The 27,603-nt window shown below is 38.1% G+C and overlaps 1 protein-coding gene across 2 annotated transcripts in view; it reads right to left on the reverse strand.

Moving 5' to 3' along the window:
* Positions 1 to 27,603, reverse strand: part of UNC5C (unc-5 netrin receptor C) — a 351,352-nt gene that overhangs the window by 81,703 nt on the left and 242,046 nt on the right. For both annotated transcript variants that reach the window (XM_072810537.1, XM_072810536.1), the window contains exon 4: positions 21,224 to 21,327. In XM_072810537.1, the coding sequence (XP_072666638.1) occupies positions 21,224 to 21,327 (104 nt within the window). The remainder of the gene's footprint in view (positions 1 to 21,223; positions 21,328 to 27,603) is intronic.

Below are 27,603 nucleotides of genomic sequence, written 5' to 3' on the forward strand. Positions count from 1 at the left end.
TCTCATTTATAAAAGGAGGTTAATCCTCAAATGCATGCCATAAGGTTTGTAAAGATCAAATGAGTTAATGCACAAATCACATACAGTGCTGGACACACAGTAAACATTCTTAAATTATTAATATTAATTAAGGATAAAAAAAAAAAAGGATATACTTAAAGGAGATAGGACAAAACCCAAGATACTCTAAAAAACAGCAGAGAAAGGGTGTTAACTTAAAAACAAAAAGGAAGGATCCCTGGGTGGCTCAGTGGTTTGGCACCTGCCTTCAGCCCAGGGAGTGATCCTGGGGACCTGGGATCTTGTCCCACATCAGGCTCCCTGCATGGAGCCTGCTTCTCCCTCTGCCTGTGTCTCTGCATCTCTCTCTCTCTGTGTGTGTCTCTCATGAATAAATAAAATCTTAAAAAACAAAACAAAAAGGAAAGTATCTTGGTATCTGAATTTCTTTCATTTTCTCTGACATTTTTTATTGAGACAGTCAACTCACCACTAGATTACAACTCTTCAGATTGTACTAGAAATATATAAATGATTAAGTATTAAATTGGCCAAGCTAGTTTGTATGCTAAACCTAAATACATATTTCCACTTAAACTTTGTGAATCCATAAGTCTAAAGATGTCATTAACATGCATGTGCTTTAGAGAAAGTATCACGTGGTATTTTAATTAGTGTGTATAAATATTATTTTCTAATTCTTCTAAGTTATAAGCAAATCATCACACTAGATCAATTTTTAAAAGTATAAGTAGAATAGATTTTTAATAAAAGAAATTTTAGCAAGATTGAGAAATAGTCATTACTGTACTTAATAATAAGGCATAAATAAGAGGCAATTTATATATTACTGTTACTATTACTTTTACCTAGAGCCAGACCATCCACAGTATTATACTTTAGACCATCCACAGTATTATACTTTTGATTTTACCTGAGTTTCCCAGCTGTGTTTTCTTCCTACTTCAAGTTAGTCATCAGCACTTGTTCTTTTTACTTTTAACATTCAAAATGTCTGTCATGTGTTTTTAAGTCATAATTACAGCTCAATATAGCACATTATGTACAGAAGAAAGAAAAGGAATAGCTTAACAGGGGCTTCATGAAATTGGCTTTAATTTCACTCTGGGATGAGAAGTAGCCACTTGGTGAGGTTACGTGTTTTTTTTCTGTTAAACATTATTATTCTTTTCTAAAAAAATATTTTATTTACTTATTTTAGAGAGTGTGTGCACAAGTGGGGAGAAGGGCATATAGAAAGGGAGAGAATCTCAAGCAGACTCTCCAATGAGTGCAGAGCCCCATGCAGGGCTCGATCCCACCACTTCAAGATCATGACCGTAGAGTCGGATGCCTAACTGACTGAGCCACCCAGGTGCCCCTAAATATTAATATTGCAAAAAATAAAACAGATTCTTAAAGAGTCTAAGGAATAAATGATTCTTCAAGCACACACTCATTTTCCATTAACAACTTGACCCCTCACAACATGAAAATAATTTTACATTCATCACTTGATGAAATATATTTTTTTGGACACACTCTTATTTCTTTCTCAGTATCCTGTTATGTCCAATCTATCCTCAGTCTCTCCCTCTTCTTTTCAGTAATGAATCATTTCTGAGTTTTACTATCTGGATCTACATAGCCCCCAAATTTGTGTATGCACTTAGAAATTCCAAGCTACCTATTTGTGTGTGTGTGTGGTGGGGGAGGTAGAGGAGTGATAAATAGATAAAATAGTCATCTTTGTTCTTATAATGACATCATTCTATACCCTACCTCCACCTCCAGATAATGGCATCCATGTCATTGGATTTAGCACATTTAGCTGGATCCCCAAGACAGGGAACTTCCTTCTAGCACCTCTGCTCTCATTATGATCCTAAGTTCAGGAGTGACTTATCCCGAGTTCTCTTCTCTGCTTCTCTTTTTCTTCACACAGAGAAAATTCTGGGGCAGCTGGACCAGTCGAATAGGAAAGGAAAGGTAGATACCATGGCACATGCTGTGGCTATGGGACAACTGCCATCCTCTTAGGGTGGCGGATGTGTTCTGGAGGGGGAGGAGGTGCCCTGTGGTCCCTAATGTGAATCATAACCTCATTTAAGAAAGAGTTCAAAAGTAGAACGTTTTCCCTGCCCTTGAAATTGGGAGGACAGGGAAGGGGATGAGAAGGATGAAATGCGTTGGTGAGGAGTGAAAAAAAAGAAAGCAATGAGCTTGTATGGAGTGTTTCAGGTGCCAAGCCAGGTTCTTTAGATACATAATCTTTATTTCTCACAGTTGCTCTGTGGGGGAGGTATATATAGACTCATTTTTTCCAGATAAGGAGAATTAAGTTCAGATTGAGGAACCAGTGCACCCTTATAAAGCTCATGAAGGAGCGTAGATCTGGATGCTGGACTGTCTGAGCCTGGGGCTCTTGTTCACCCACTAAGCAAGAACTGTGAGGAAGTAACCACAAAACTACAGACAGGAGCATCCACAGAGTGGTCTCCAGATCATGTGCTGGTAGCTAAGAGAAGCTGGGATAACAGAAGCAGGTTAGGTACTCTGGGACATGGATCCGTGTTGGCCTCTAACCTCCAGCCAGAGCTCTGTAGGGAAGCAGTGTGATCATAGGAAAGAGCCATCAGCCCCAACCTCTGTTATCACCACCACCCTGCTCACTCTTACAGGACCAACACAGGTTCACTTTCAGAGCCAGCATGATGACTGGGTATACTTTGATTTCAGGGGCATCAGGAAAGAATCCTTGCTTTTGAAAGATGCACCCCAAATTTTTGGCAGTGACTTGAAATATCTTTAGGAGGGGTGGGTTTTTAATCCCACCCTTACAAGATTTTCTTTGCATGCAAATGACCTGAGAAATAACATCCTGATCTGCTTAGATCACCTTTATAAGGTATTATAAAACTGGACATACAAATGACTAAGGGAAAACCCCTTTCAGTTTAGATAAAAAAGATTTTGAAGGCACGTGGATTTCAAACTGGAATTCAAGTAACCAGCAATATGCAAAAATTTTAAGGGGTACACAAACAAAAACATATTTAAGGGAATCTGTGTTTATATCTTTAACTTCTATATGCACTTCACCCTAAAGCTAATTGCCTTGAAAACTTGCCCTCTACTTTTCAAAATGAAGGCATCTATTGCATCCTGGTCTTACCAAGATATATTGTATGAGGGTGTAAAAGCTTCCAGCATGGCACAAGGCAGGTGTGAACTAACTGGGAAGATTAGTGTGGTATTTGAAAGAGTAAGGGACTATAATGACAGGGTGACAAACTCTTTTGCAAATCTGGTCATTTCACTCTGGATGTTCATCAAAATTGAAGGAGGGCTTAATATGCCACTAATGGGTCACTTACCATAATATACAATAATAGAACACCGTCTGATTTAGTGTCTCTACTAGTTTAAAAGACTTTCATAAATTAAAAATTTAACAAATGAAAGCAACATCTAGTGAAAAATGAAAAATACCTAAAATACTTTTAATATGCATATTTTTTACCTAACAGCATTCCATCAAATTCTATCCTTAAAAAAACCTTCTATGTGCACATATCCATATGCTATGACTCACCTATGTTAAATCTAACTGAACACTCTGTAGTTTGTTATTTTCTTTAGGCAACGTGCTCCGTGGCAAGGAGGCTGAGCAACGTGAGATAGTTCTGTAAAGAGCAATCTTCATATTGTGAGACCTTGTTCCACATTCAATCAAGAAAAGACAAACACAAATAAGGTCATCTTATGCTAGTGAAAAATGTCAGGAAATGGGAAATAGAGCAAGTTTCTGCAGGAGGCATTTGCCCTCCTTGCAAAACCATTCCCACCTCCGCCTTGCAGAATCTTGCACTCAGAAGCTGCACTCACTGCTCATTTTTTCCACCTCTTTGACTTTTTGAGGTCCCAGGTCATCAACATAGTACTTGATATTTTGGGGATCTTCCTTAATCTATGCAAGTGACATATGTCTTTTCATTGTTGTTTGTTTTTTAACAGACCAAATAAGGTCAAACAATATAAACTCCTCTCAAAGCTCTTCCTTTCTGGGCCACCTGGGTGGCTCAGTCAGGTAAGTGTCTGCCTTCGGCTCAGATCATGATCCTAGGGTCCTGAGATCGAGCCCTGCATCAGACTCCTGGCTTGGCAGAGTCGGCTTCTCCTTCTGCCTCTCCCCCTTCTCATGCTTTCTCTCATTCTCTCTCAAATAATAAATAAAATCTTTTTTTAAAAAAGCTGTTCCTTCTTCTGAGTGTCAGATCATCCACAAATATGCACATGTCTCCTACCTACCCTAAAAATCAGCCAACAAGGAAATCAGCCTGTGACACCCCTGCTCTTCTCAGCCATGCTTCCACCTTCTCTCTCCCTGGGTGGCTAAACTGTCCTCATCTATTCATCTGCTTACTAATCCTTCAATCTAGTGCTGTCTGGATTCACTCTCCCCACTCAAACTGCACCTTCAAGAGGTGACCAGTGGCCCCCCTTCACTGCCCCATCCAACAATCCAAGAGCATCGTCTTTCTCTCTGGCACTCTCAGGCCACGTAAGTAACTGTTCTTTCTCAAACCTCTTTCCCTGGTTTCTTTGTTTCATCCACCATAGTTCACATAGTCCTCCACAGAGCTCTCTCTTTCATTTTCTGTCCTTTTCATTTTATAGCAGTGGTTCTCAACTTTGTGCAGCAGAGTCACCCAGGGAGGTGTTAAGACCTGCTCCTGCCTGAGCACCCCCTGCAGAGGTTCTGATGGAATGGGGCTTATGAAGGGGACAGGCACTGGTGTTTTTTGTTTTTTTTTTTTTAAGATTTTATTTATTTATTTATTCATGAGAGACACAGAGACAGAGGCAGAGTCATAGGCAGAGGGAGAAACGGGCTCAACTGCGGGGAGCCTCATGCTGGACTCGATCCCAGGACCCTGAGCCCAGGGCAGGTGCTCAACCACTGAGCCACCCAGGTGCCCCTACAGTGGTGTTTTTAAAAGTTCCTCAGGGAATGTTAATGCCAGCTGGGTTTGCAAACAACTGGCCTATCTGCACCACTGATCTCATTCACTCTCATGGCTGTTCACTCAAAAATCATGAACTCCAGTCCCAATTTTCATTCAGCTCCATTCATATTTTCAATTACTTTCTTTATAACTCCATCTGAAAGCTCAACGAATATGAAAAGCAGAATATGTGCCAAATTGATCTCAGTATCTCCGCAGGTCATTCCTTTCTCTATAAACTTGGTCCTCCTGGTGTTCTGTTTAATTATGGGGTCTTATCCTCCCAATCTTAAACTCGGAAACTCGGAGCTCCCAGGAATCCTCATGGCTTTCTTCAAAAACCACTCTATTCAGTTATGGATGGTACCGAAAATGTTTTTCAAACCTGGCCCCTCTTTTCTACCCTTAATCTCAAGTATTGTGATATTACTTTAATTCCAACAATTCTTACTTAAAAATAAATCTTGGGACGCCTGTGTGGCTCAGCGGCTGAGTGGCTGCCTTCGGCTCAGGGTGTGGTCCCCGGTTGGGATCGAATCCCGCATCGGGCTTCCTGAGGGAGCCTGCTTCTCCCTCTGCCTATGTCTCTGCCCCTCTTTCTGTGTCTCTCGTGAATAAATAAATAAAATCTTTAAAAAAAATCTTTAAAACAATAGCTTCCATTAAAATTATCTCCCTTGTGTCACTGTTTCTAGGGTAAAATCCAGACTTCATATGAAATCTTACAAGCTGTCCTCAGTTACTGCACTAGCTTCACCTTGATCGCTTAATACTACTCTCCAGACATTGAGAACTTCCTGAAGCTTCCTTAGCATGTGATCATCACTAACACGGCCACTCACTGCATTTCCTATCACTCTACCCAGAGTGCCTTTCTCCTCTTTTTCTCCTGAGACAATTCTACTTGTTCTTCAATATTCACCTTAAGAGACATTTTTGTTCTGAAGCCCCTTTTGTCTGTTTTATGTGCAGCTGAAGCAATCTTATCAAACCATTTATCATACTGTACTGTAGTGATTTATGCAAAGTTTGTGCCTGGGAGTTCTTGAGAGCATGATTACTCATATGTTTATGATACATTTTGAACATCTCTGAATATATATGTTTAGTTTCATGTTCACAGTATCTAACATAGCACCCTGGCAGAGATGTTCAAAATATTATTTATTATTTATCCAGTGTATATTTGCTGAGTATCTACTATGTGACCTCACTATTCTTGGGCTGTATCAATAAACCAAACAGACAAAATCTGCTCTCTAAGCAATTCCCAAGAAAGAAGGCAATGTATAAGCAATATAAATATATTGGATAAGTTCAATGGTCCTTAGGGCTGGGAAAAAAAAAATCAGTGCTATACAGTGTTTTAGATCAGGAGTCAGAAAACATTTTCTGTGAAGAGTCATATAACTCGTATTTTAGGCTTTGTGGGCTAAGGTCTCTCAACTGTAGGTACAGACAATATGTAAATAAATGAACATGGTTGTGCTCCAATAAAAACTTAATTTACAAAAACAAGTGGTGGGCCATATTTGGCCTACAGGCTATAGTTGGCTGATTCTTGTTTTAGATGACAGGGACGACCTCTCTGCAGAACTGACTAAGCTCTAGAACATGAATATTTTGAAAGGGCCTATCATACTTAGCCAGAGTATTCCAGGTACAGGGAAGAGCAATGACAAAAGTCATTGTTTGAGAAGCAGAAATAAAGCCTTCCTGGCTGAAGTGTGGTGAAAGAATGAATGAATGAAGGAACATATGAACAGAGGCATGAATCAGTGCCCCTGTAGAAAATAAAACTACTACTATAAAGTGGCAAGTTTATGCAAGGAAGCATTCCTTTATTTATTTATTTTTTTTAATATTTATTTATTTATTTATTTATTTATGATAGTCACAGAGAGAGAGAGGCAGAGACACAGGCAGAGGGAGAAGCAGGCTCCATGCACCGGGAGCCTGATGTGGGATTCGATCCTGGGTCTCCAGGATCGCGCCCTGGGCCAAAGGCAGGCGCCAAACCGCTGCGCCACCCAGGGATCCCGGAAGCATTCCTTTAATTGAGATTTGTAACCACAATCAGAGAGAAGAAATAAGGACATGACTGCATACGAAAATAAAAGTCATTAGGACCTACTTAAAATTAGTTCACTCATTGAGTATCCATTTAATAGCTACTATGCAGTGAGGATAATTGCAGATGCTAGAAATTAGACAAAATGTTTAATAATTATGACTCCTAAAGTTTCAGACAATCACAATGTTGGATTCTATTGATTTTTAGCAATGCATATATTTTGATTTCTAGAAGCTGAAATACGACTTCTAAGTACTGAGAAGTATTGCTTATCACAGACCTAAGAGCAGTACTGTCATAAAGGAGCAAACAAAAAATGTGACTTGGGAATATATATATAAAACATACCAATTACTTTCATTTTAGGAAAATATTTTGGAAAAAAATTCTTGAACATCACCAAAGGAAATGTACTTAAAAATCATTGAGGGACACCTGAGTGGCTCAGAGGTTGAGCATCTGCCTTCCACTCAAGGCGTGATCCTGGAGTCCCAGGATCATGTCCCACATCAGGCTCCCGTGAAGGAGCCTGCCTCTCCCTCTGCCTATGTCTCTGCTTCTCTCTCTTTCTCTCATGAATAAATAAATAAAATCTTTAAAAAAATAATTGAGGTATTCTAAAAAGAAAGGGCCAGATGTTGAGTTTAATTTTTCTTTTACATTCTAAAATTTTCACTTTCTTCTGAAGTATCTGTAGATAATAACAACAAACAACACAAATCAACATGCTTATTCTACATTTGGAAAATTGATGGGATGATCTAACACTTTTTAAATAAATGACATTTCCCCAAAAGACATCTTTGTCTGGATATTATCTGATTAGCTCATGAAAATCAAATAAGGCTACACACAATTTGTGTCATTTTAACAAACTAAATTTCCAAAACATACAGCCAAAAAAAAATTTGTTGTTGTTATAGGAAAAAATTCGGACTTTGGAGTTGCCAGACTTGGCTCTGTAGCCAGGTCCTCCCACTAGCTATGCTGGCAGCCTTGTGCAGGCTGGAAAGTCCCAGAAACATGATGCTCATGCATATAGATGGAAGGACCATCCCTCCCAGTGTCGTAGGAGGATTTAATGAAATATGTAAGGGAAAGCAGCTGGAATCAGGAGACAGGGAATAAGTCAAATTTAACTGCTTCTTCTCTGAGTTTACCCCAAACAGCTACATCTGCATAAATGTATTTTAAATATTGATGATTCACTATTCTTTAGTGCCTCTATTAAGAAGTACATATCTTCATATTCATGATACTAATCAGGGAAAAAAAAAACGGGGAAAAGTCTAGATCTTCTTCAGATCTTTCAATTTTCTACTGCATTAGGGCTATTGGTATTAGTTTATGAGTCTTCATTCATACAATTCTCCTAGTGAAGAAAGTTTCCCCTTATTTACAGCCTCAATCCCTTCTAGTGTATGTACCAGGAGAGAGGTCATATTTCTAGCCTTCCTATACGAGATATTGGTTCCCAGCTCTTCTAGAAGGATAAAATGTTTAGAAATCCCTCCAACAGTTGGGTCTTTCAGTTCTATTGATGCCTTCAGTCTGGCAGAGAGTTCTCAAAACACTAACATAATTTTACTAATGAAGATGAGTGATTCCCAATTTGATTATAAGTTTTAGGACTGGAGCATATTGACCCCATATTCTGTGTTCCCAGAAAAGATGTATAAAACTGCCGTCCCTTCCTTTGTGTAGTGTGATTTAAGGATCAACTTTTTTTTTATGGCTCCTAGATGCATGGTTTTATAGCTTTACTGTTACTGATATTTTATAAAATTCAGAACTATTGGCTATATAAGTGCAGTCAGGGAAAAAAAAAGGTTTTGCAACAAAACATGGAGATCATTTGTCAATGGCTGGGGTTTGCACAATCTTTTCTGAACAGCCATTTCAGCATTCAACAATCTCATGTTTCAACTTTCCCAGCTAAAAACTGTATTTTTCAGTTTAAATTTAATCTTTGATTTATGTCATCAGCAAGAAGACAGAGAAAAGTGGACTACCATTCTTAATGGATTATCCATTTATAGCTCATAATTAAATATGGGATAAATCATAATCTCCAATTTAATCTTGACTTCTCACATTCATTTTCTCACCTTTATTCGCTCCCATCTCCTCTTTCTAATTAAGTAGCATAAAGGCTAAACTACCTATGACAAAGCCCAAAACTTGTAATGCTAAAAGTGGGGGACTTGGGGTACACCTGGGTGGCTCAGTGGTTGATCATGTCTTCCTTCGGCTCAGATCGTGATCCCTGGGTCCTGGGATCGAGGCCCGCATCAGGCTCCCTTTGGGAGCCTGCTTCTCCCTCTGCCTAATGTCTTTGCCTTTCTCTCTGTTGTCTTTCATGAATAAATAAATAAAATCTTTTTAAAAAGGTAGGGAACTCATTTACACAAAATAATTATTTGCCAAACATTATTTATCTTTAGTAATTTGTTGCATGGTTTGCTACTAAAATTGTGTAAAGTATAACTATGTTCATATCTTACTTTTAAAAAAACACAAATATTTGGGCAAAATGATACAATAAAAATAAATCAACAACCATGTCCTCCTCCTTGTTGCCTCATCCCTTCCAATTCCTTGAGCAAAAAGAACATATCCCAGGATGATGCATGTATCAGGGGCTTTTCAGGAATGCCTGGCACTGACTAGTATTAGCATTCATAACTATTTACAAATATAGTAAATGTTTCCTCTCAGTCGTTTCTGCATTTTGTTTAAGCAAATCAGTGCCACAGTAAGAAAAAATAATTTACAATCTAAATTCCATACTTATTTTCTGACTAACTGTTTTTAAAAGAACAATGGAGACAATAAATTTGAAACCACAATAATATAGACCTTATGACAATGATCGTATTTTACCATTTGATGATAAAAGTACATAGCTGAATATTATTAAATATTAAGAACATAAGCCATATTTGCTAGAGTATATATACTTTACACTAAACAAAAAGCTTTATGTAAAAGAATGTGTAGAATATGCTCTGACTACCTTCAGGAAGACTAATGTGTTGGTTTCCTAGTCTCATCTCTATACTGCCAGAATTAACACAAGGGAGAGGCATCACCTGTATTAGGAAATAATTTGGCTAAGCTCCATCTCTGTAAAATGACGCCATGAATGGACCACAAATCCCAATAAAACAACAGAAACAAAATAAATTTTTCCAATAATCAGAAAGCTCCATAGTTAAAGTACATGGAGACACATAAGCAGAAATTATAACAAATTATAAATCTGATGGTGACTTCATATCTTTACAGCACCTTCAACATAATCGTATAGGTTGAGTTTTGTGATTTCTTTCAGTTTAATCTTTCATATCAATAAAGCTGGGTCCTTTGTGAGAATTTTAAACAGTTCTACCTAAGAACTTGTTTCTTTTTGTAGTTCAGGGTAAATGACATACCTGCATTTTACCGATAGACTATGAAATTAAAAAAAAAAGGAAGGAAAGAAAGAAAAATTAAATTCTCTTTTTTTTCAAGATTTATTTTTTATTTATTTTTTTATTTTCTTTTTTATTTATGATAGTCACACACAGAGAGAGAGAGAGGCAGAGACACAGGCAGAGGGAGAAGCAGGCTCCAAGCACCGGGAGCCCGACGTGGGATTCGATCCCGGGTCTTCAGGATCGCACCCTGGGCCAAAGGCAGGCGCCAAACCGCTGCGCCACCCAGGGATCCCCAAAAATTAAATTCTTTACAGAGATCTTTTTGGAGATAGCTGGACTTTGGTCATAAAATTGCTAACAATGAGGTGCTCAGCCTCCTCCCAAGAAGCTATGCACTCTTTGCCCTTTAGATACATGAACTTGTTAACAATGTGATTGGTTAAGGAGTTGTCTAATCATATATGTCAATAATAAAGAACAAAGCACCTTGCAGTTTTCTTTCCTATTCTACTCCCCTGTGAAAGACAGATGTGTTGTGTCTAATTATTCACTGATTGGTATCGGGAGAAACATTAACATAATTGGCACATTTGTTCTAATTAACAGAGAGAAACTGCCACATGCCACCCAACATGAAAAGTGAGTCCAGCAACCATTAGCTAGAAAAACCCACATCCATCAGAAAAGGTCACTCTGTTGAACTCAAACTGGAGCCCCTCATCTGAACACTGAGATTGAGGATGACACAAGAAAGTTGAGAAGAGTGTGTATACCTAAAAGAATGGAGATTCAGCCTAGAGTTGTTGGATGCAGGTATATTAATCAAACAAATGGAAAAAGCAATTATGGTGTGATTATCAAATGCACACTGAGCCAAGCCAAGCTTCTAGAAGGAGCATTAGTTGGAAGCTGGGAGTCTGCCAAGTTTTACTGACCAGTTTAGAAGTGACAAGTTTGAAGGTTTTCCTGTATTTGTGTGTTTTAATCCTGCCCTTTAGATCAGCGGTTCCAAACCTTGCTGGATTTTAGAATCACTTGGGAAGCTATTAAAAATTTTGATAGCCAGGCTGCACATCCTACCAATTCCCGGATGATCCCAATGCACATTCTTGATTGAGAACCAGTACTGCACGCAGACTGGTTCTAATGTTCTTGCTAAAATGTCAATTTCGGGGCACCTGCGTGGCTCAGTCAGTTAAGTGTATGCCTTTGACTCAGGTCATGATCCCGGGGTCCTGGGATTGAGTCCTGTATTGGGCTCCTTGCTCAGCAGGGAGCCTGCTTCTCCACCCCCTCCCTGTCTCTCATGAATAAATAAATAAAATATTTAAAAAAATAAAATGTGGATTTTGATAAATGGCCTGGGGTTGGGGCTTGAAATTCTGCCTTTCTATGAAGTTCCCAGGAAGTCATGCCAATACAGATAATCTGTGCATCACGTTTTGAATAGTAAGGTTTGACAACTCTAAACGATGTCCATAGCTATTAGCCTTACGGAGACTTTTACCACATAGGGTTTGGCTGCAATTGCTTCAGAGTTTGAAATCCCAGAATTATTTTCTTTTGGTTCTCACAGTGGCAACAGTTTCTCACCATCTCTTGTATGACTAAGAAAGCCTCCATTATAGGATGCAAACAAATGTTCTTTACCCATAAAAGTTGTGGATAAAAATGCCTTAAAATACAAGAAGCAAAAGGCCATTAAAAAAAGTGTACACAAAGACAAGATTTTCTCCCTCCATCCCTCACCACCCCCATAGCTATTGTGCAGATATTGTTTCAGATGTTCTCTATTGTTAAGAATAAAGGCTACTTTGTTTATGCATCCATTTGCTTGTCAGATTCACAATAAAATAAGGCACTTATTCACTTCTGTATGACTACTGTCCAAAATACTTTGTACATTTCAATAGGTTTGTAGAAAGTAAGTTTTTTATGCTTTAAAAAAGTGTTTGTCTTCAAGCATGTTGAAATTGTATTTTAGACAATTGTAAAAAAAAAAAAAAAAGAGAGAGAAAAGCAAGTGGAAAATGTAGTGACATTTTGCTCAGTTGTAACTTCTGCAAAGAAGAGGAATTTGCTAAGAATGGAATTTGTTTTCCTATTGAGGAAACACTCCCTTAATTGCACATATGTCTGGCTCGTTGCTTTTGAGAGCTGAACGTACACAGACCATACTGCGGAGGCAAACTTGTCTTGAAATCTGAAAACTTCCATTCCTAAAGCCTAAGTTCAACTATGAGAAGATAAAAGGACACTGACCTAATGAACTATTAAATTAACTAAGAGTGACAACCTCCAAAAATGGTTGAAGTAGAATGACTATATCTAATATCTTACATGGGAGCGAAACGGCACCGAAATGTTCTTAAAATGCTAATTTTTTCAGGGCAAGGCAACCATAAATTGACTAGTTGATGGCTAGTTCTTAACAAGTCTTTATCACAAATCTGCCTTTCAGAATAAGGAACTCTCAGCATTTTTTCTTATTTCCCAATAAGTGGGACTCTTGCTAAGTCTGGCCACCTTTAGAAAATACTGGCTTTCTGCTCTCCAGGACTGGCATTTCTCACCCCCAGTGAGTTTACAGTAAATAGTGCTCTAGGCATATGGGGAGAATCACTGAAAGAAATTCCAAAGCAAGCGAACTTATTGAAGAAACATATACTTTTCTCAAGAAATGAGGGTCATGGAAATAGAAGGCCTTGTTGCCCTGTGATTAAAGACACATTCTAGGTCATTGCCTGTTGCTGAAGCACCACTGAGAGAGAGATGTCTTTGAAAACAGCTGAGGCCTGCTGATCACTGCTTTTAGGTCATCAAAGGAAAGCTCACTCTAGTGGGTCTGCTTTCACATGGAAGACCTAAATATTTTCTAGCTTTTATTCAGTCAATAAAATCAAATTTAAAAATCACGTTCAGAAGTTTTTACTCCTGGGCCACCTGGGTGGTTGAGTGGTTGAGCATCTGCCTTCAGCTCAGATACTGATCCCCGGGGTCCTGGGATCCAGTCCTGCATCAGGCTCCCCACAGGGAGCCAGCCTCTCCCTCTACCTATGTCTCTGTCTCTGTCTCTCTGTGTCTCTCATGAATAAATAAATAAAATCTTAAAAAAAATTTTTTTTACTCCCACAGAAATTAAAATCTAACCTTTATTTCTTCATCTCTCTCCATTTCTTTACTTCTACCCTAAGACAAGTAACCATTTTCTCTTGTTTGGGTTAAGGCAAGATCCCCTAAATGGGTCCCTGCCTCCATTCTTACACCACTCAAATCTATTTTCCACACAGCACTAAGAATGATCTTTGAAAGACATATATAGCACAGCATGATGATGCCATACTTAAAATCTCCAGTGGTTTTTCACGCATTCAGAGCCAAATAAGTCCAAACAACTTACCATGTCTGTAAGCCCACAAACTCATCCTCCTGCCTCTGAGTGAAGGTCTCCCCGGCCTTCCTCATGGCTTCACTGTGTCTCTGAGCCACTGGCTTCTTTTGAAATCTATAGCCACATCAACTCCTTCAGAGGGTATTTTGCTTCCCCTGCCTGGAACTTCCTGACTCAAATACTTTCAAGACTGGCTCTTTCCTGCCATTCAGACTTCAAGTCAAATAGTGCCTCCACAGACAGATTCTCTTTGACTTTAAAGTGACTTCCGCTCCCCATCAACCATCAACCTCTCAAAATCACCTTGTCTTACTTTAACTTGCAATTATCTGACAATATCTTAGTCATTTATTTCTATTCCTGTTTAGTCATTTCTTTGTTTTTAACCCTTTAGGGACTTTGGCTGGCTTGTATCTCCTGAAACTAGAAAGTATCCAGCACATAGTTGAGTAGACAGTAAATATTTCTTGAGTAAAGGAATTCATGATTAAAAAATAAAAAGTGCATGTTGTACTATAGCTCAAAGGAACCACAAGTCAAGACACAAATCTCTTCTAAGTTCAGGAAAGGTTTATAATTTCTTACTGTTTTTTTTTTTTTAATTTATGTTGGCATCATTTAACTTCACCATTATTTTTTTTTAAGATTTTATTTATTTATTCATGAGAGACAGAGGCAGAGACACAGGCAGAGGGAGAAGCAGGCTCCATGCAGGGAGCCCGATGTGGGACTTGATCCCAGATCCCCGGGATCCCACCCTGAGCCAAAGGTAGATGCTCAACCGCTGAGCCACCCAGGCATCCTGACTTCACTATTATTTTTACTTGATTTACATTATTTGGGTTATGGTGATTATTTGGGCTTATGGTGATCTCTGTGTATAACTATTAGAGGCAGATACTGGAAGAAAAACATGAGGTGACGTTGACAACTGTTGACTGAACCAATGCAAAGCTCGCAGGCTGACTACTAGTTAGGGAACCTAATACTTGTGCAAAACTGTTCGCAAGGCTGATAATCCGCTTGTAATAAAAACTCCTTCTTGTTGCTAACACACATGCTAGGACACAACTCCAACAGATATTACTGGGAACTGAAAGCAGTATCTCTCCCCAAATTTGTATTCAAACTCTTCTCTTTAAACCTCTTTCGCCGGCAAAGAATACAAAGCACAGCTTGGAAGACAATGCACCTGCATGGAAATGCATCAACATGAAGTTCCAATTATGAAGGAATGACAGTGAAACACACACTCCTCTCATGAAACAAAATGTTCAGTGGCCATATTAATAATCAATTAGATGGAGTGCCACCTGATGCTGCACATTTGGTGGAGCCTCCAGCTGCCAGCAGCTTTTTGCCCTGGCAGTATTAGCTTAAAAAAAAATCCGTTCCCTGTTTATCAAGACTAAACTCAGCAAAATAATCTATTCTTTTGCACTTCAACCCATATTTTCCCACTTGCTAATTAGAGATGCAAATGTTGATAAATAAGACGATGGTTTCTAAGCACAATTGGGTCAATAAGTTGAACATTGTGCCCTGTTCCTCCAATTAAACTCCTATGAGAAATAGCTCAATTATAATTAGAGAAGCAATTATCCCCTTGTTAAAGGTGATACAAATCACAGGTTTTAGTGAAAAATTCAGTTTTGCTCCTTCTGCCATGCCAACAAATCTTGTATCCATTGATGTTTTGATCCCAATACTCTTCAAAAGAGATAATCTGATGAAATAAAGTATCTCTGAGTATATTTCTGGCTCCCCATGTGACAGCAACATTTTCTAGGCATAACCTCAGATGAGCAAAGAGGGATTCATTTTATGGAGTGCTGCTATTATACCACTGGAGCAACCCCGCACCCATTCATGAGTGTATTAATATTCTGGCTTGTTTAGGGAGATGAGGAGGCTTGTCTATTGAAAGGGAGGCAGATGCCTTTCCAAAAAATGTAAGAATAACATTGTATTTTGGGCTTGATCCTAGCAAAAATGTTATTAAGATAGTGGGTAATAGTTTCTGGTAGTTGTTTTTCTTCCTCTCATCTAGTCCACTCTTAATTTTATATGAGTATTATGAACATGCCCTGTATTCCTTGAACTAAAATAATTCCCAACAGGCTCTCCCCTCATTTTTTTTCTCCTGATCCTAGCAGGTTGGTACTTTGCTCTCAGGCTTCACACTAGTGGAACCTCTCACCTCACACTGAGTTCTCTCAATAGGACTGCATCTTCAGGGGTGACACGCATCCTTTTTCTGGAAAGTTCCATCTCCATTTCCTGAAATGAGCTATAGCCAATAGGGACTCTTTCCTTTATTTAATTAAATATAGTTAAAGAATCTACTGAATAGATTCCATCTGCTGGTATTTGAGATAAAACATGAACAAAACCCCTTTCTCTACTTATATCTTCACAGTTTAGGCAGGCAGAGGAGTCAACAGATACATTTCAACACAAGCAGTAATTGAGACTATATAAAATCATTGTATATCGGGGCCAGCTACACTGGATCATCTATACCAGGTGTTAAATTCTGAAATAATTCTGCATGTGGCGTGAAGTCACTGAGTGCTTCCCCCTATCCTTGCCAATACTCGATGGCTCCCTAGGCCACCCTCTGATTCAGCAGCTAGAGTTTATACTTGATCCAGCCCTAGGCCTTGATCCAGCCCTGTGCTAAAGAAGTTGTGTGGTTGTTAAATACCTTAAATAAAGAAAATAAGTATAAAGAAAGAGCTCTCGGCAAGGAGACCAGAGGAGGGAGCGCCAAGCATAGGCCCCTGTGCTTTATCCTGGGGTGCCCACAGCATAATTTTTTTTTTTTTTTTATCCAATAAGTATTAAGGTGAGTTTTCAGTCAAAAAGGTGACCACATAGAGAGATGGGAGTATGCAAAATCTGAATCAGCTTCTTCCTCCTCTGAAACTTTGTCACTCTCTTTCTGTTGGTCCTGAAAAGTAGAACTACCAATAACAGCCTCAACCCAAATGTCCTATCTGAAATAAAATACGCAGTTTCCTCCAATGTCTTGGAACCCTGATGATGAAGCGGACAACAGTAACTTTAAATTTTTAAATTTATTTATGAGAGAGAGAGACAGAGAGAGAGAGAGAGAGAAGCAGAGACACAGGCAGAGGGAGAAGCAGGCTCCATGCAGGGAGCCTGACATGGGACTCGATCCCAGATCTCCAGGATCATGCCCTGTGCTGAAGGCAGGCACTAAACCGCTGAGCCACCCAGGCTGCCCCCAGTAACTTTATTTATTTATTTATTTATTTATTTATTTTCCCCAGTAACTTTAAAAATCAGAAAAAAAGACAGCAGCATGGTTTGCTGTACGTATTTACATTAACAAGTCATTAATAAAGTATATGTTTACTTATGGGGCACCAGGGTGGCTCAGTCGGTTGAGCAACAGACTCTTAGTTTTTGCACAGGTCATGATTTAAGGTTCTGGGATCGAGCCCCACATCAACTCCACACTTAACAGGGAGTCTGCTTGAGATTCTTTGCCTCTTTTTCTCTTTGTTCCTCTCCTGAGCTTCAGTGCATGTGTGTGCGTGTGTGCTCTCTCTAAAAACTAAATCTTTAAAAAAAAACATTTACATAAATAAGGGCCTTTCCTTGTTGAAAGCTTACAATATTTCTTCATTTGTAGCATTTATGGACTCTAACCAAAGCCCTGGCTAGAGGATACAGGAGGGCATTTTGGTGATTCTTTTTTTTTTTTTTAAGATTTTATTTACTTATTAATAAGAGACAGAGAGACAGAGAAGCAGAGACATAGGCAGAGGGAGAAGCAGGCTCCCTGCGGGAAGCCTGATATGGGGCTTGATCCCAGCATTCCAGGATCACGCCCTGAGCCGAAGGCAGATGCTCAACCACTGAGCCATCCAGGCATCCGCATTTTGGTGAATCTTCATAGAACAGAAGCTTCATCTCTGCATGCCCCATAGCACCAGTACAGGTACAATGTGCTCAGTTATTATTCTGAATTCAAGAGGTTGAATTCAGTCTTTTGTGAATCAGTGGGTGATAATATAGTAATAGTAGAAAAATGTCTGATGTTTCTTGAGCTTTCTACATGTTCTAAGTGATTCACATGTACCATCTCATTTAAACTCTAAAACTACACCCTGGGTAGATACTATTATTATTATCTCCATTTTATAATTCAGGAAACACACATATAGAGGACTGAAATACCTTGTCCAAAGTCAAAAAGTTAAAAATAGTGATGCTTGTGTTTACACCTAGAGTTCTGTAAGGAAATTAGTTTAACATTCTATGGTGACTAAAGCCAAAATAGGGGGTAATATTAAATGTTACTTATGACTTCAGACATGTTTCTGCCATTATTTGTATAAAGAAGATACCAATGTAATTTAAAATTAGTAGAATTCTTTAGAAATTTATTGACTTGTATGGGAAGGAAAAAAATAATTACCACCTCGTATTCTGCAAATAATGTACCTGACTACTTCTTTAATGGAGCTAGACACATATTTATAAAACAAAGATTGACTAAATTGATCAGCCATGTATTCATTGAGCATTTATCATTGGAGTTTTTCAGAATCGTTTGCCTTGGATGCAAAAGAAGCACAACTCCTTGCCAGTAAGGCCTGATACCTTAAAGACTGATTTTATATTATGGTAAAGCACAAGAGTGGATCTGTAAGCTCAATATTTCATTCTATGCTAGACTTATGTGTTCAATTCTTCTAAAAATTTAAATATTAAGTAATGAATGCATTTATCATAAAATTAAAATAATCTTATAATCTTTTAATTTGCTAGGTTACATTTCATTATTTTCTTTTTTCATTTATCTGCCCTTCTTAAGCAAGTGACCATTGAACTGTGTTACATTAAAGTATTTTTTTTAAAGATTTTATTTATCGGAAACCCTGGGTGGTGCAGCAGTTTAGCGCCTGCCTTTGGCCCAGGGCGCGATCCTGGAGACCTGGGATCGAATCCTACGTCGGGTTCCCGGTGCATGGAGCCTGCTTCTCCCTCTGCCTGTGTCTCTGCCTCTCTCTCTCTCTCTCTGTGTGTGACTATCATAAGTAAATAAAAAAAAAAGATTTTATTTATTTATTCATGACAGACAGAGAGAGAGAGAGGCAGAGGCAGAAGCAGGCTCTATGCAGGGAGCCTGACGTGGGACCCGATCCCAGGTCTCCAAGATCACACCCTAGATTGAAGGCGGCACTAAACCACTAGGCCACCGGGGCTGCCCACATTAAGGTATTTATTAGCTTTCTGATCTGAGTGATTCTAAGGGTATTGAATAGAATCTACCTAGGAGTTTATTAGCCTGCTCTTGAGTGTGGCTGTTTGATGTGTCTTCTGACTTCAAAAAAAGAAAAGAAAAAGAATCACATTAAATATAGTTCTTTGAATGTCAAATGGGTATATGATTTTTGAGCTTGCCAAGTGTTAATTGGTCTCCTCCCCACTGATGATACAAATAAAATTCACCGCCAATTAGTTTTCAGTCATGAATCTTTACTGCTTGACAAAGTGAACCACTTTGTTGGAGAGACGAAAAAAATGAAAGGATTACTAGGATCTTGTCACTGAAAGTCTTTGCAAGGATCAGCAATCTGTAAGAAGCGTTGGGTAAAAATGAGGTTTTTGATACCCGTGTCACTCAGAATATATTTTGGTCTCTAAGGTGGTGTAATGGAGATTTGCATTAGAATTTTTAAAAATACAACTAAGGAGACAGATGCACTATTATAATACATGAAATGAAATACTGAATAGAGAAGACTTGCCTCCTTTCATCACACTAAATCATATTACATATCAGTGCTGGAAGATAAAGTTTTGATGCAGTTGGATGAAACATCTATAATCATGCAAAGTCTCTGATCCAATGCTAGAAGTACCCAGAATGCCAGTTACTAGGCAAAAAATAGTTCTCTTCTTTCAAAGTAAAACAGTAAGTTTCATTAGGAGCGCTACTTTGAGTCTTTGCATTGGCACATGGAGCTATATAAATGGCTGTGAGAGAAAAAACGCACTTGTTTTCTAAAAGCCTTGCCTAAATTTCTAATTCATTTAGTATTAATAATAATTTGAAAAGAGCAACCAGATGTTTAATTTTGTTGTCAAGAGACCAGCTAACTGAGCTGGCTCCCACATTTGCTTCAAATTTTAAAAGATTGAAAAATTATGAGAAATCTAATAATAAGTGTCCTAATAACTAAGAAACTTTTTTTTGAACAATGTTGTGTCAATAACATTATTTTGCAATTTCATAGACAGGGAGGATTCAGGGCTTATTTAAAAAAAATCAGCAGGCCCATATGCAGGCCCAAATTGTGACAACTAAAAAAAAATGCTTCCTTCTGTACATGCAATAAAAAGTAAAAATTCCAAAGGACTAAATAACAAAGACGGAGGTTAACAAGGACCAACAATTCAGCAGTGATGCATGTCACTCGTCAAATTGAAGTATTTCTGGGTCCATAGAATACCAGATTAGCTAGGGCAATAGTGTTGGATGCCTATTAGTATGTCAACTAATAATCATAAAAGGTAACACTTTTGAGAGTTTAGAGTTATTTGTTAACAAAGGAAAGACACCATATTAGAGGATTTTCCTCAACAAGTATGCTTTATTAAGGGGAATGGCTCAAGGAGGGCATGGCACTCTTTTGTGTTCATGCCAGTTCACAGACAGGCATTTTCAAAGGATACTGTATTGTTTGGTGCTAATGAAAAATGTGGTATGGTATATATCTGATTTGTGACACTTCATTAACAATCAATGTGCTTTGTTTTAGCAAAAACAAAAAATAAAAATGTAGAGCTCGATGGAAAGCTCATGGTAGGAAACTAATTGACACTTGTTATTTCTCAAGCATGTTTTTATTCATAGTGTGTAGATATGACCTTTAGATTACATCATGGAACAGAAAATATATATTTGGGGTGCACAGGTTCAAAGACACACACACACATTTTTGCATATTATCAAGAACAATAATAAAATTGATAGTACATTATTAAGTCTTATCACCTATCTATACGATAAGTGCCAGATAAAATAAAGCAGCGTTTCTGATTTCTTGAAAGAAAATGACAATATTAAACCAAACTGCCTGTGGCTTCGTCCAGTGGGGCATTCTAATTGACTCCCAAGTCATTAATCAGTTCTCAATCAATCTATTTTGCCAGCAGCAGGCAGTTAGGACTCCATTACCAACCATTCATCATGCCATATCCTAATTCACTGCACCATTAGCCATGGATTAGGCCTCTGTTAGAATAACTAAGTGCCAATTGCTAAATGCAAAGAATTTTTGTTACTCACTTCAGCCACTGGGATCCCTTCAGGTGGTCGACACTGCAGCAAGACTTCCTGTTCCAAGGATACTTCCTTTCCCAGGGGTTCCTGCTCAAATGTCTTCCTTAGATCTGGAAAGCAGAGGTAATAAAATATATGATGAAATCAATAATTAACATTTATCCATTTATAGAAAATGCTATAAAAATGTTCCAGTCTACTATTTTATGTATCTTTTTAACCACACACCGTCAGTGATATGGGAGAGCGTGGAGTCTCACAGAGTCGAAGAATGAATCTCATGGACAAAGTGAGTGAGCAAAGTGGTAGAAGTTTATTATGCAGTTACAGAGAAAGCTCTCAGAAGTGAAAGAAGTCTTGACAGGGTTGCCACTGAGGGCTTTTAGTGGCAGTCTTTTATTAAGAACCTAGCCAGGGAGCCCATGGCCTTGAGATTTTTGTGCAGTCTTGGTTAGAGCAGGGACTATTGATAACACCTTAATGACACATTTCTTTGTGGTCTGGTAAGTTTTTGTGATTAATTAGTAGCCATTAAAGGGAGATACTCCCTAACATTTTGGAGCCAGGTTTATTATTTTTCTCTGTTTTTACTGTCTTATCTCTGTTTTCTTGGGATGGGTAGGAGCCTGACTCTGAGCCTTTCAGTGTCCTTGGGGTTTATGGGAGCCCACAGATTTCTGGGAGCCTGACTCTAGGCCTTTCCCTTATCTTTCCCTGCCTAGCCCCATCTGCCCCTAACTCATTCCTACATTTATTAGTACTGTGTTGTAATCTAGGTTATTATATTCTGAGTGTTGAAAAATATGAAATTCAGAGGCTATTAGCTGCTTCTACATTAATCTTCAATGGAATACTTCAGAGAATCCCATTTTAACAAACAGGAAAACTGATCAATTGCATTTCCTTAGTATTTCTTGAAAACCAATTATGGTGATTACTTTTATCAAAAGAGCCCCTTTATCATGATACTTAAACACACAGAGTCTGTTATGTACATAATTATTTTTTTCTTTCTTCATAATAGATATTATTAAAGTTGTAATAACCCTGGGATCTTTTGATCAATAACTCAAAAGGAAGCTTTTGTATCAGAGTCAGAAACAGAATGCTGTAATCCTGAAAGAATGAATTTAACCTCTTGAGGCGTCTCAAACAGGAAGTAAGAAAAAGAGTAACTATGTGGATGAGTTTAGAAATACCTCAATATGTAATTATGTAGCCATTCTTCAATTAGAAAATTAAATGGTCATTTTTGCCCAAATATACCAACTACTTAATTACATATTTATATAGCTATAGTGGCTAAAATAATTATATGCAGTAGCCTTTTAAAAATTGTTATAGGTGGACACAAACATATTAGAAATTAGTTTGTAATTTTAAACACCAAAGTTAATAAATGATTCAGCCATAGGGCTTTGAAGCAATATTAATAAAAAAAAAAACAGACAAAAAACATACCAAATATTTTATTTCATACATGTACAGTTTCAGCTTCTTCCAATGAAAAGTTATTGGCATTTTATCTGGTTGATTTTGATTATAAATTAATGCTGAACCTTTTATGCTGGGGCCTTGATAAAGACTTAAAAATCTAAAAGTACCATTTCAGCTTATTGAACTATGGATGGAAGCCCAAAGACTCTGGAGGTATGTTCCCTAATGTCTTTCAAGGAGCTATCAGAAAGCACCATCTGGAAGGACGGACTGAGAAAAAAATCCACTGTTACATACTTGCCATTTGTTGAATTTTGTGGCATAAGAAAAGAGCTTCAAGAGCTTAGAGGTTGTGAGTAAATTATGGATCTGTGTGATTTGAGGTAAGACAAGAGACTCTTCACATGGTGATGGAATTTGTGTCAGAAGGCCACTTTTAATTTGATTATCACAAACTTGAGTATATTGCAGAAATAAGCACTTAAAATCCACAAAGTTACTAGAACTCATAAGTTGTCAAAACCACGTCCTTATATTACATATAAGAAATATAGCTATAAAATTACTCAGAGCCCAGGATGCCTGGGTGGCTCAGCGGTTGAGTGTCTGCCTTCATTCAGCTCAGGGCATGATCCTGGGATCTGGGATCGAGTCCTACATCAGGCTCTCCTTGCAGGGAGCTTGCTTCTCCCTCTGCCTATGTCTCTGTCTCTCTCTGTCTCTCATAAATAGATAAATAAAATATTTTAAAAACATTACTCAGAGCCCTACAGCAAAATAATCAATGTTACATGAGAACCTGCTGAACCTGGATTTGCACATATTTTGCTATTACACACAATGCTTTCTCCACACATCTTTTCACTAATCTGTGATCCTTCCAACACAAACATTAAAAACTTTTCTATTCTTTCTCCTCTTATACAGAAGCTTCTCTTTTGTTTTGGATCTGCATTAAGATAAAATTTTGGCAAAATGCCAAATACTAATAATGAACTAATAGCAATAATAAACAAGTTTTACAGGATAAAATGTTCTTGACAAGATATACCTTGTTTGTAAGAGATCATTCTGTAAAACTCCCATCTGGTGTAGGGTAGGATGAAGAGACAATAATTAGAATTAATTCTCAAATTAAAGAAACTACTGACTCACTCCTGGTTAAATTCAATGGCATATCAGAAAGTGAGGTTAAGAATAAGAATGAAGCATGTATGTATCCAAATAGCTAAGACACATTCTTTTAATATTTATTAATTACATACTTTTGTTGTCACTTGATTAGGTACTTAAGGTGACGATATGTAGGATAAAGACTCAAAATGAGAAAAGTAAGTTGAAGTCCTCTTGTGAAGCACCTTTTCTCCATGCTAAGGAATGGCAAACACTCAAAACTTTTAAGCAAAGGAAGGAGATCAGATGTCACATTGCCCTCTTAGGATAGATGGATTGAGGTGCTGCTAAAGAGACAGAAGGTTGTTAGGGACCCATCTGAGTAGACTAGGAAGGATGACGGGGTCCTGAACTAAGCTAGTGATAGTGAGGAGGAGAAAGCAATAGGAGGGAGAGGAGGAGGCAGATTCTAGGAAAAAAAAAAGATCATACATGTGGGAAGAGCCAGGTATTTGGAAAGTGCCAGGGAGCAAGAAAAACAGTACATACTTAGTAATTCTATTGCAATTGTTAGGATGGTATGGATCATCACTAGGTGACACAGTACTGAATCAGGCAGGAAAGTGAAGGGAAAGATAGCAATGTGTTTTGGTATAGGTTCAGTTCAGTGTGTCTGTAGGATATTCAAATGGACAGTGCAATAAATCCAGATCATTATTTCTCAACCACAGTCCTACTGACACTGACTGGATACTTCTCTGTTGTGAGGTTTTCCTGTGCATAGTAAGATACTTAGCAGCATACTTGGACTTCATCCACTCAAAGCCAAAAGCACTCCTCCCAGCCCTGGTGAAATAAATGCCTCCAGACTATTTCTAATGTCCCCTGTGGGCAAAATCCACCCCAAGTTGAGAACCACTGGCCTAGAACTTAGAAAAGAACATCCTCATAGGAAATTTGTGCTTCGTTGTCTAGCAGATGGCAGAAGCATGGGAAATAGATTATATCACCAGAAGAAAGACTGTGTTCAACAAATAAGACACCAACATTCGAGAGAAAAGGCTGCCAGCAAAATGACATGTTGTGAATGAAGAAGTAAGAGAGGAACCAAACAGACATGTGTCAGAGGAGCTAAGAGGAGAATCAAATTTTAAGAAGTTGGGAGGCCAACAGGACAAACACAGGCAAAGACTCAGAGAGGTAAAGGAATTGGTTTGGGAAATTTAGATGTGGAGGGTGAGTGGAAGCCAAGCTGTGATGAGGGGTGCACAGGAATTGGGAATATGACCATCATGAGAACCTACTGCTCTTTGCAAAATTTTATGGCGACAGAAGTCAGTGGCACCATGAAGGGGCAATGGGTTTGGATACAGCATGCTATAATTCTTAGGATATAGTGTAGTTTTTGGCATGGGTTTCAAATTCCTGCCATATGAAGGCACATCATATGAGGATCCTTGTTTCCTAGCTGAGAATGGTGACCACACATCAGAGGCATGCACTTCAAGAGACAGGTTTAACTGAACCATCATTGAATGGCTTATAATTATTTCATTTTAATGGTTTGACTTTAAACTCCATATAAATTTTATGTAATTTCTAAAATGATCTCACATTTAACCCTCCACAAGGCAATACTTCTTCCTGAAAAATCCTTTTCATTTCTGCCGTAAGACCTCTTTTCTAGCTTTCAGGTTGTGTAATGAGCATAGAATATATTGTTGCTGTCCAGCAAGGCAGCTGCTCATTTCAGTATGTCTCCACATTACTCTGCAAGGGGAGGGTGGGTAACATTTTAAGAATATCCTTTATCGTTTGCAGAGATGTGATAGAAGGCAGGCCGGATGCCTTGCAGGCAGAGAGAACACAAGGGTGACGAATGAATAAGCATGAAAAACGGACACTTGTCAGCTAGGAATTAGATGTAAAACAGAACGGTTCAGAATAATGTGGGGATTCCTGTCAGGAAAAGAGATGGATTTCTGCCCTTGGAAGACCTTTAGGATTCTACATTTCTGTTTTCTTTCCATTAGTTCTGAGGCTGATACTAAAATAAGTATAAAGTCCTTTCATTATAACCTAGATTACTTTTGCAAAGTCAACTTGGCCTACCTCTGATTTAGTCGTTGATTCCAGCAATTAAAAGAAAACCAGCTTTGTCATATGCAGGCATTCTGAGAGATGTTTATTTAAGAACATGAATATTGGCTTACTAAATCCATACAGCAGAATCCAATTAGCAGATGTAGAATCAGACTTGAAACTATATGGATTTCTATTTACCAGTTACACAGTAATCAAAGGAAGCCTTTCAGAACACCTACATGCATGGGCACACACGATGTCTCACTTTTTATTGTAGAATTTTGATGCTTTCAATGAATTTTTCCCACATTAATACTATTGCAAATTATTTATGATGTGGAATATACTATTTATGGCCTTCTACAAACATGAACTTCACTTTTTGACAGGGTGGTAAACAGAAGAGAAGGCTGCCTGGGAGTCTGAAGACTATTCCCTTCACTTTCTTCATTTGTGAAAAGAAAATAAATGTCTAGATGCTTTCAAGGGTCTCTTTTGCTACACAGAAGGGCCAACGACTGATAGACGAACATTTTAAATACGTGTTTGAGGGGAAAAAAAGGTTTTCCCGTGTTGAATATATTATTTCTTAGTTGTGATGGATCTTTAAGGAGCTATACCAATTGGATCAGTGTCTAAGAGAAATAATAGAATAATTCATTTTTAAGTAGCAGAGGAGTTGATGAATCTTTGAGGAGAATAAACAGCTTAAAATTTTCCCTGCAGGACAACTTTTATGGAATGTTTGGACACTTGGATATATAGGCAGAGGTAAAAGTTAGAAAACAGGGATAACGATGGGTTCCAGAAGCTTTGGTATTAAAAATATCAGAAAATTCATTATAGAAATCCTAGGAAGAATCACAAAAGCAGACTAAAATTAAAACTTGGCTGATTGTAAATGCATTGAGATTAACTTTGAGGAACTAATTTTCTGTCTCCATGGAGAGATGGGGAGAGAAATGTCTACCCAAAGCAGTGTGTAAGAAAGCCCCATCATGTCAATGTGGATATTTATAAAAGGGGCAGAAAATCATGTCTCCATCCCTTGAGCAAGTCTGATATTATTTGAAAAGAATGAGTGTGGCCTATGGCGGGAATGTTGGGGCTGCACAGGCCACAGTTTGGTGTATAATGCATCATACTCCCGTCCAAGCACCTGTAAGCCCTACTCATGATTATGGACCAACCCCCCCGCCTAAAAATGCCAGCCAAAGATCTCCCTATTGTGCCTGAACAGGCAGGTTGCTGATATTATTTTCTTTGAAAAAGATAATGAGTATGTTCTTACTCTAAGTTTTAAAAAATGATTTATATTTATTAAAATGTTTATTTCATCTACAATGCTACTTCATTGTACCAAAAGATTTATTAGAACACAATATTTTTTAAAAGATGAAATCTTGGCACCATGATAGACTGACTCTATGAAGTCAAGAATTCTCCGGTGGTTATACTTCAATAGGCTATTCTTGTAGGAATGAAAATCCTCCACAGAATAATAAGATAAATGACACATTATATTATTAATGGTGGTTGTTTTTTTGTTTTTAGACCTCATAGGGTTTGGTGAATATTAAAAGAGATCTTGGATCTGAAAAGGTTTTGAAAGATTATAAAGCATAAAACATGTAATAAATTATTATAATGATTTCTGTTATTAATACTAAGAGAGCTCTGGAATGAAAGATGATTGCTCATATGAGTAAATTTTCAGCCTGTTATTCTCTTACATACTTTGGCCATATGGT

Source organism: Canis lupus, chromosome 33 (assembly GCF_048164855.1).
Source record: "Canis lupus baileyi chromosome 33, mCanLup2.hap1, whole genome shotgun sequence".
Lineage (NCBI taxonomy): Eukaryota > Metazoa > Chordata > Mammalia > Carnivora > Canidae > Canis > Canis lupus.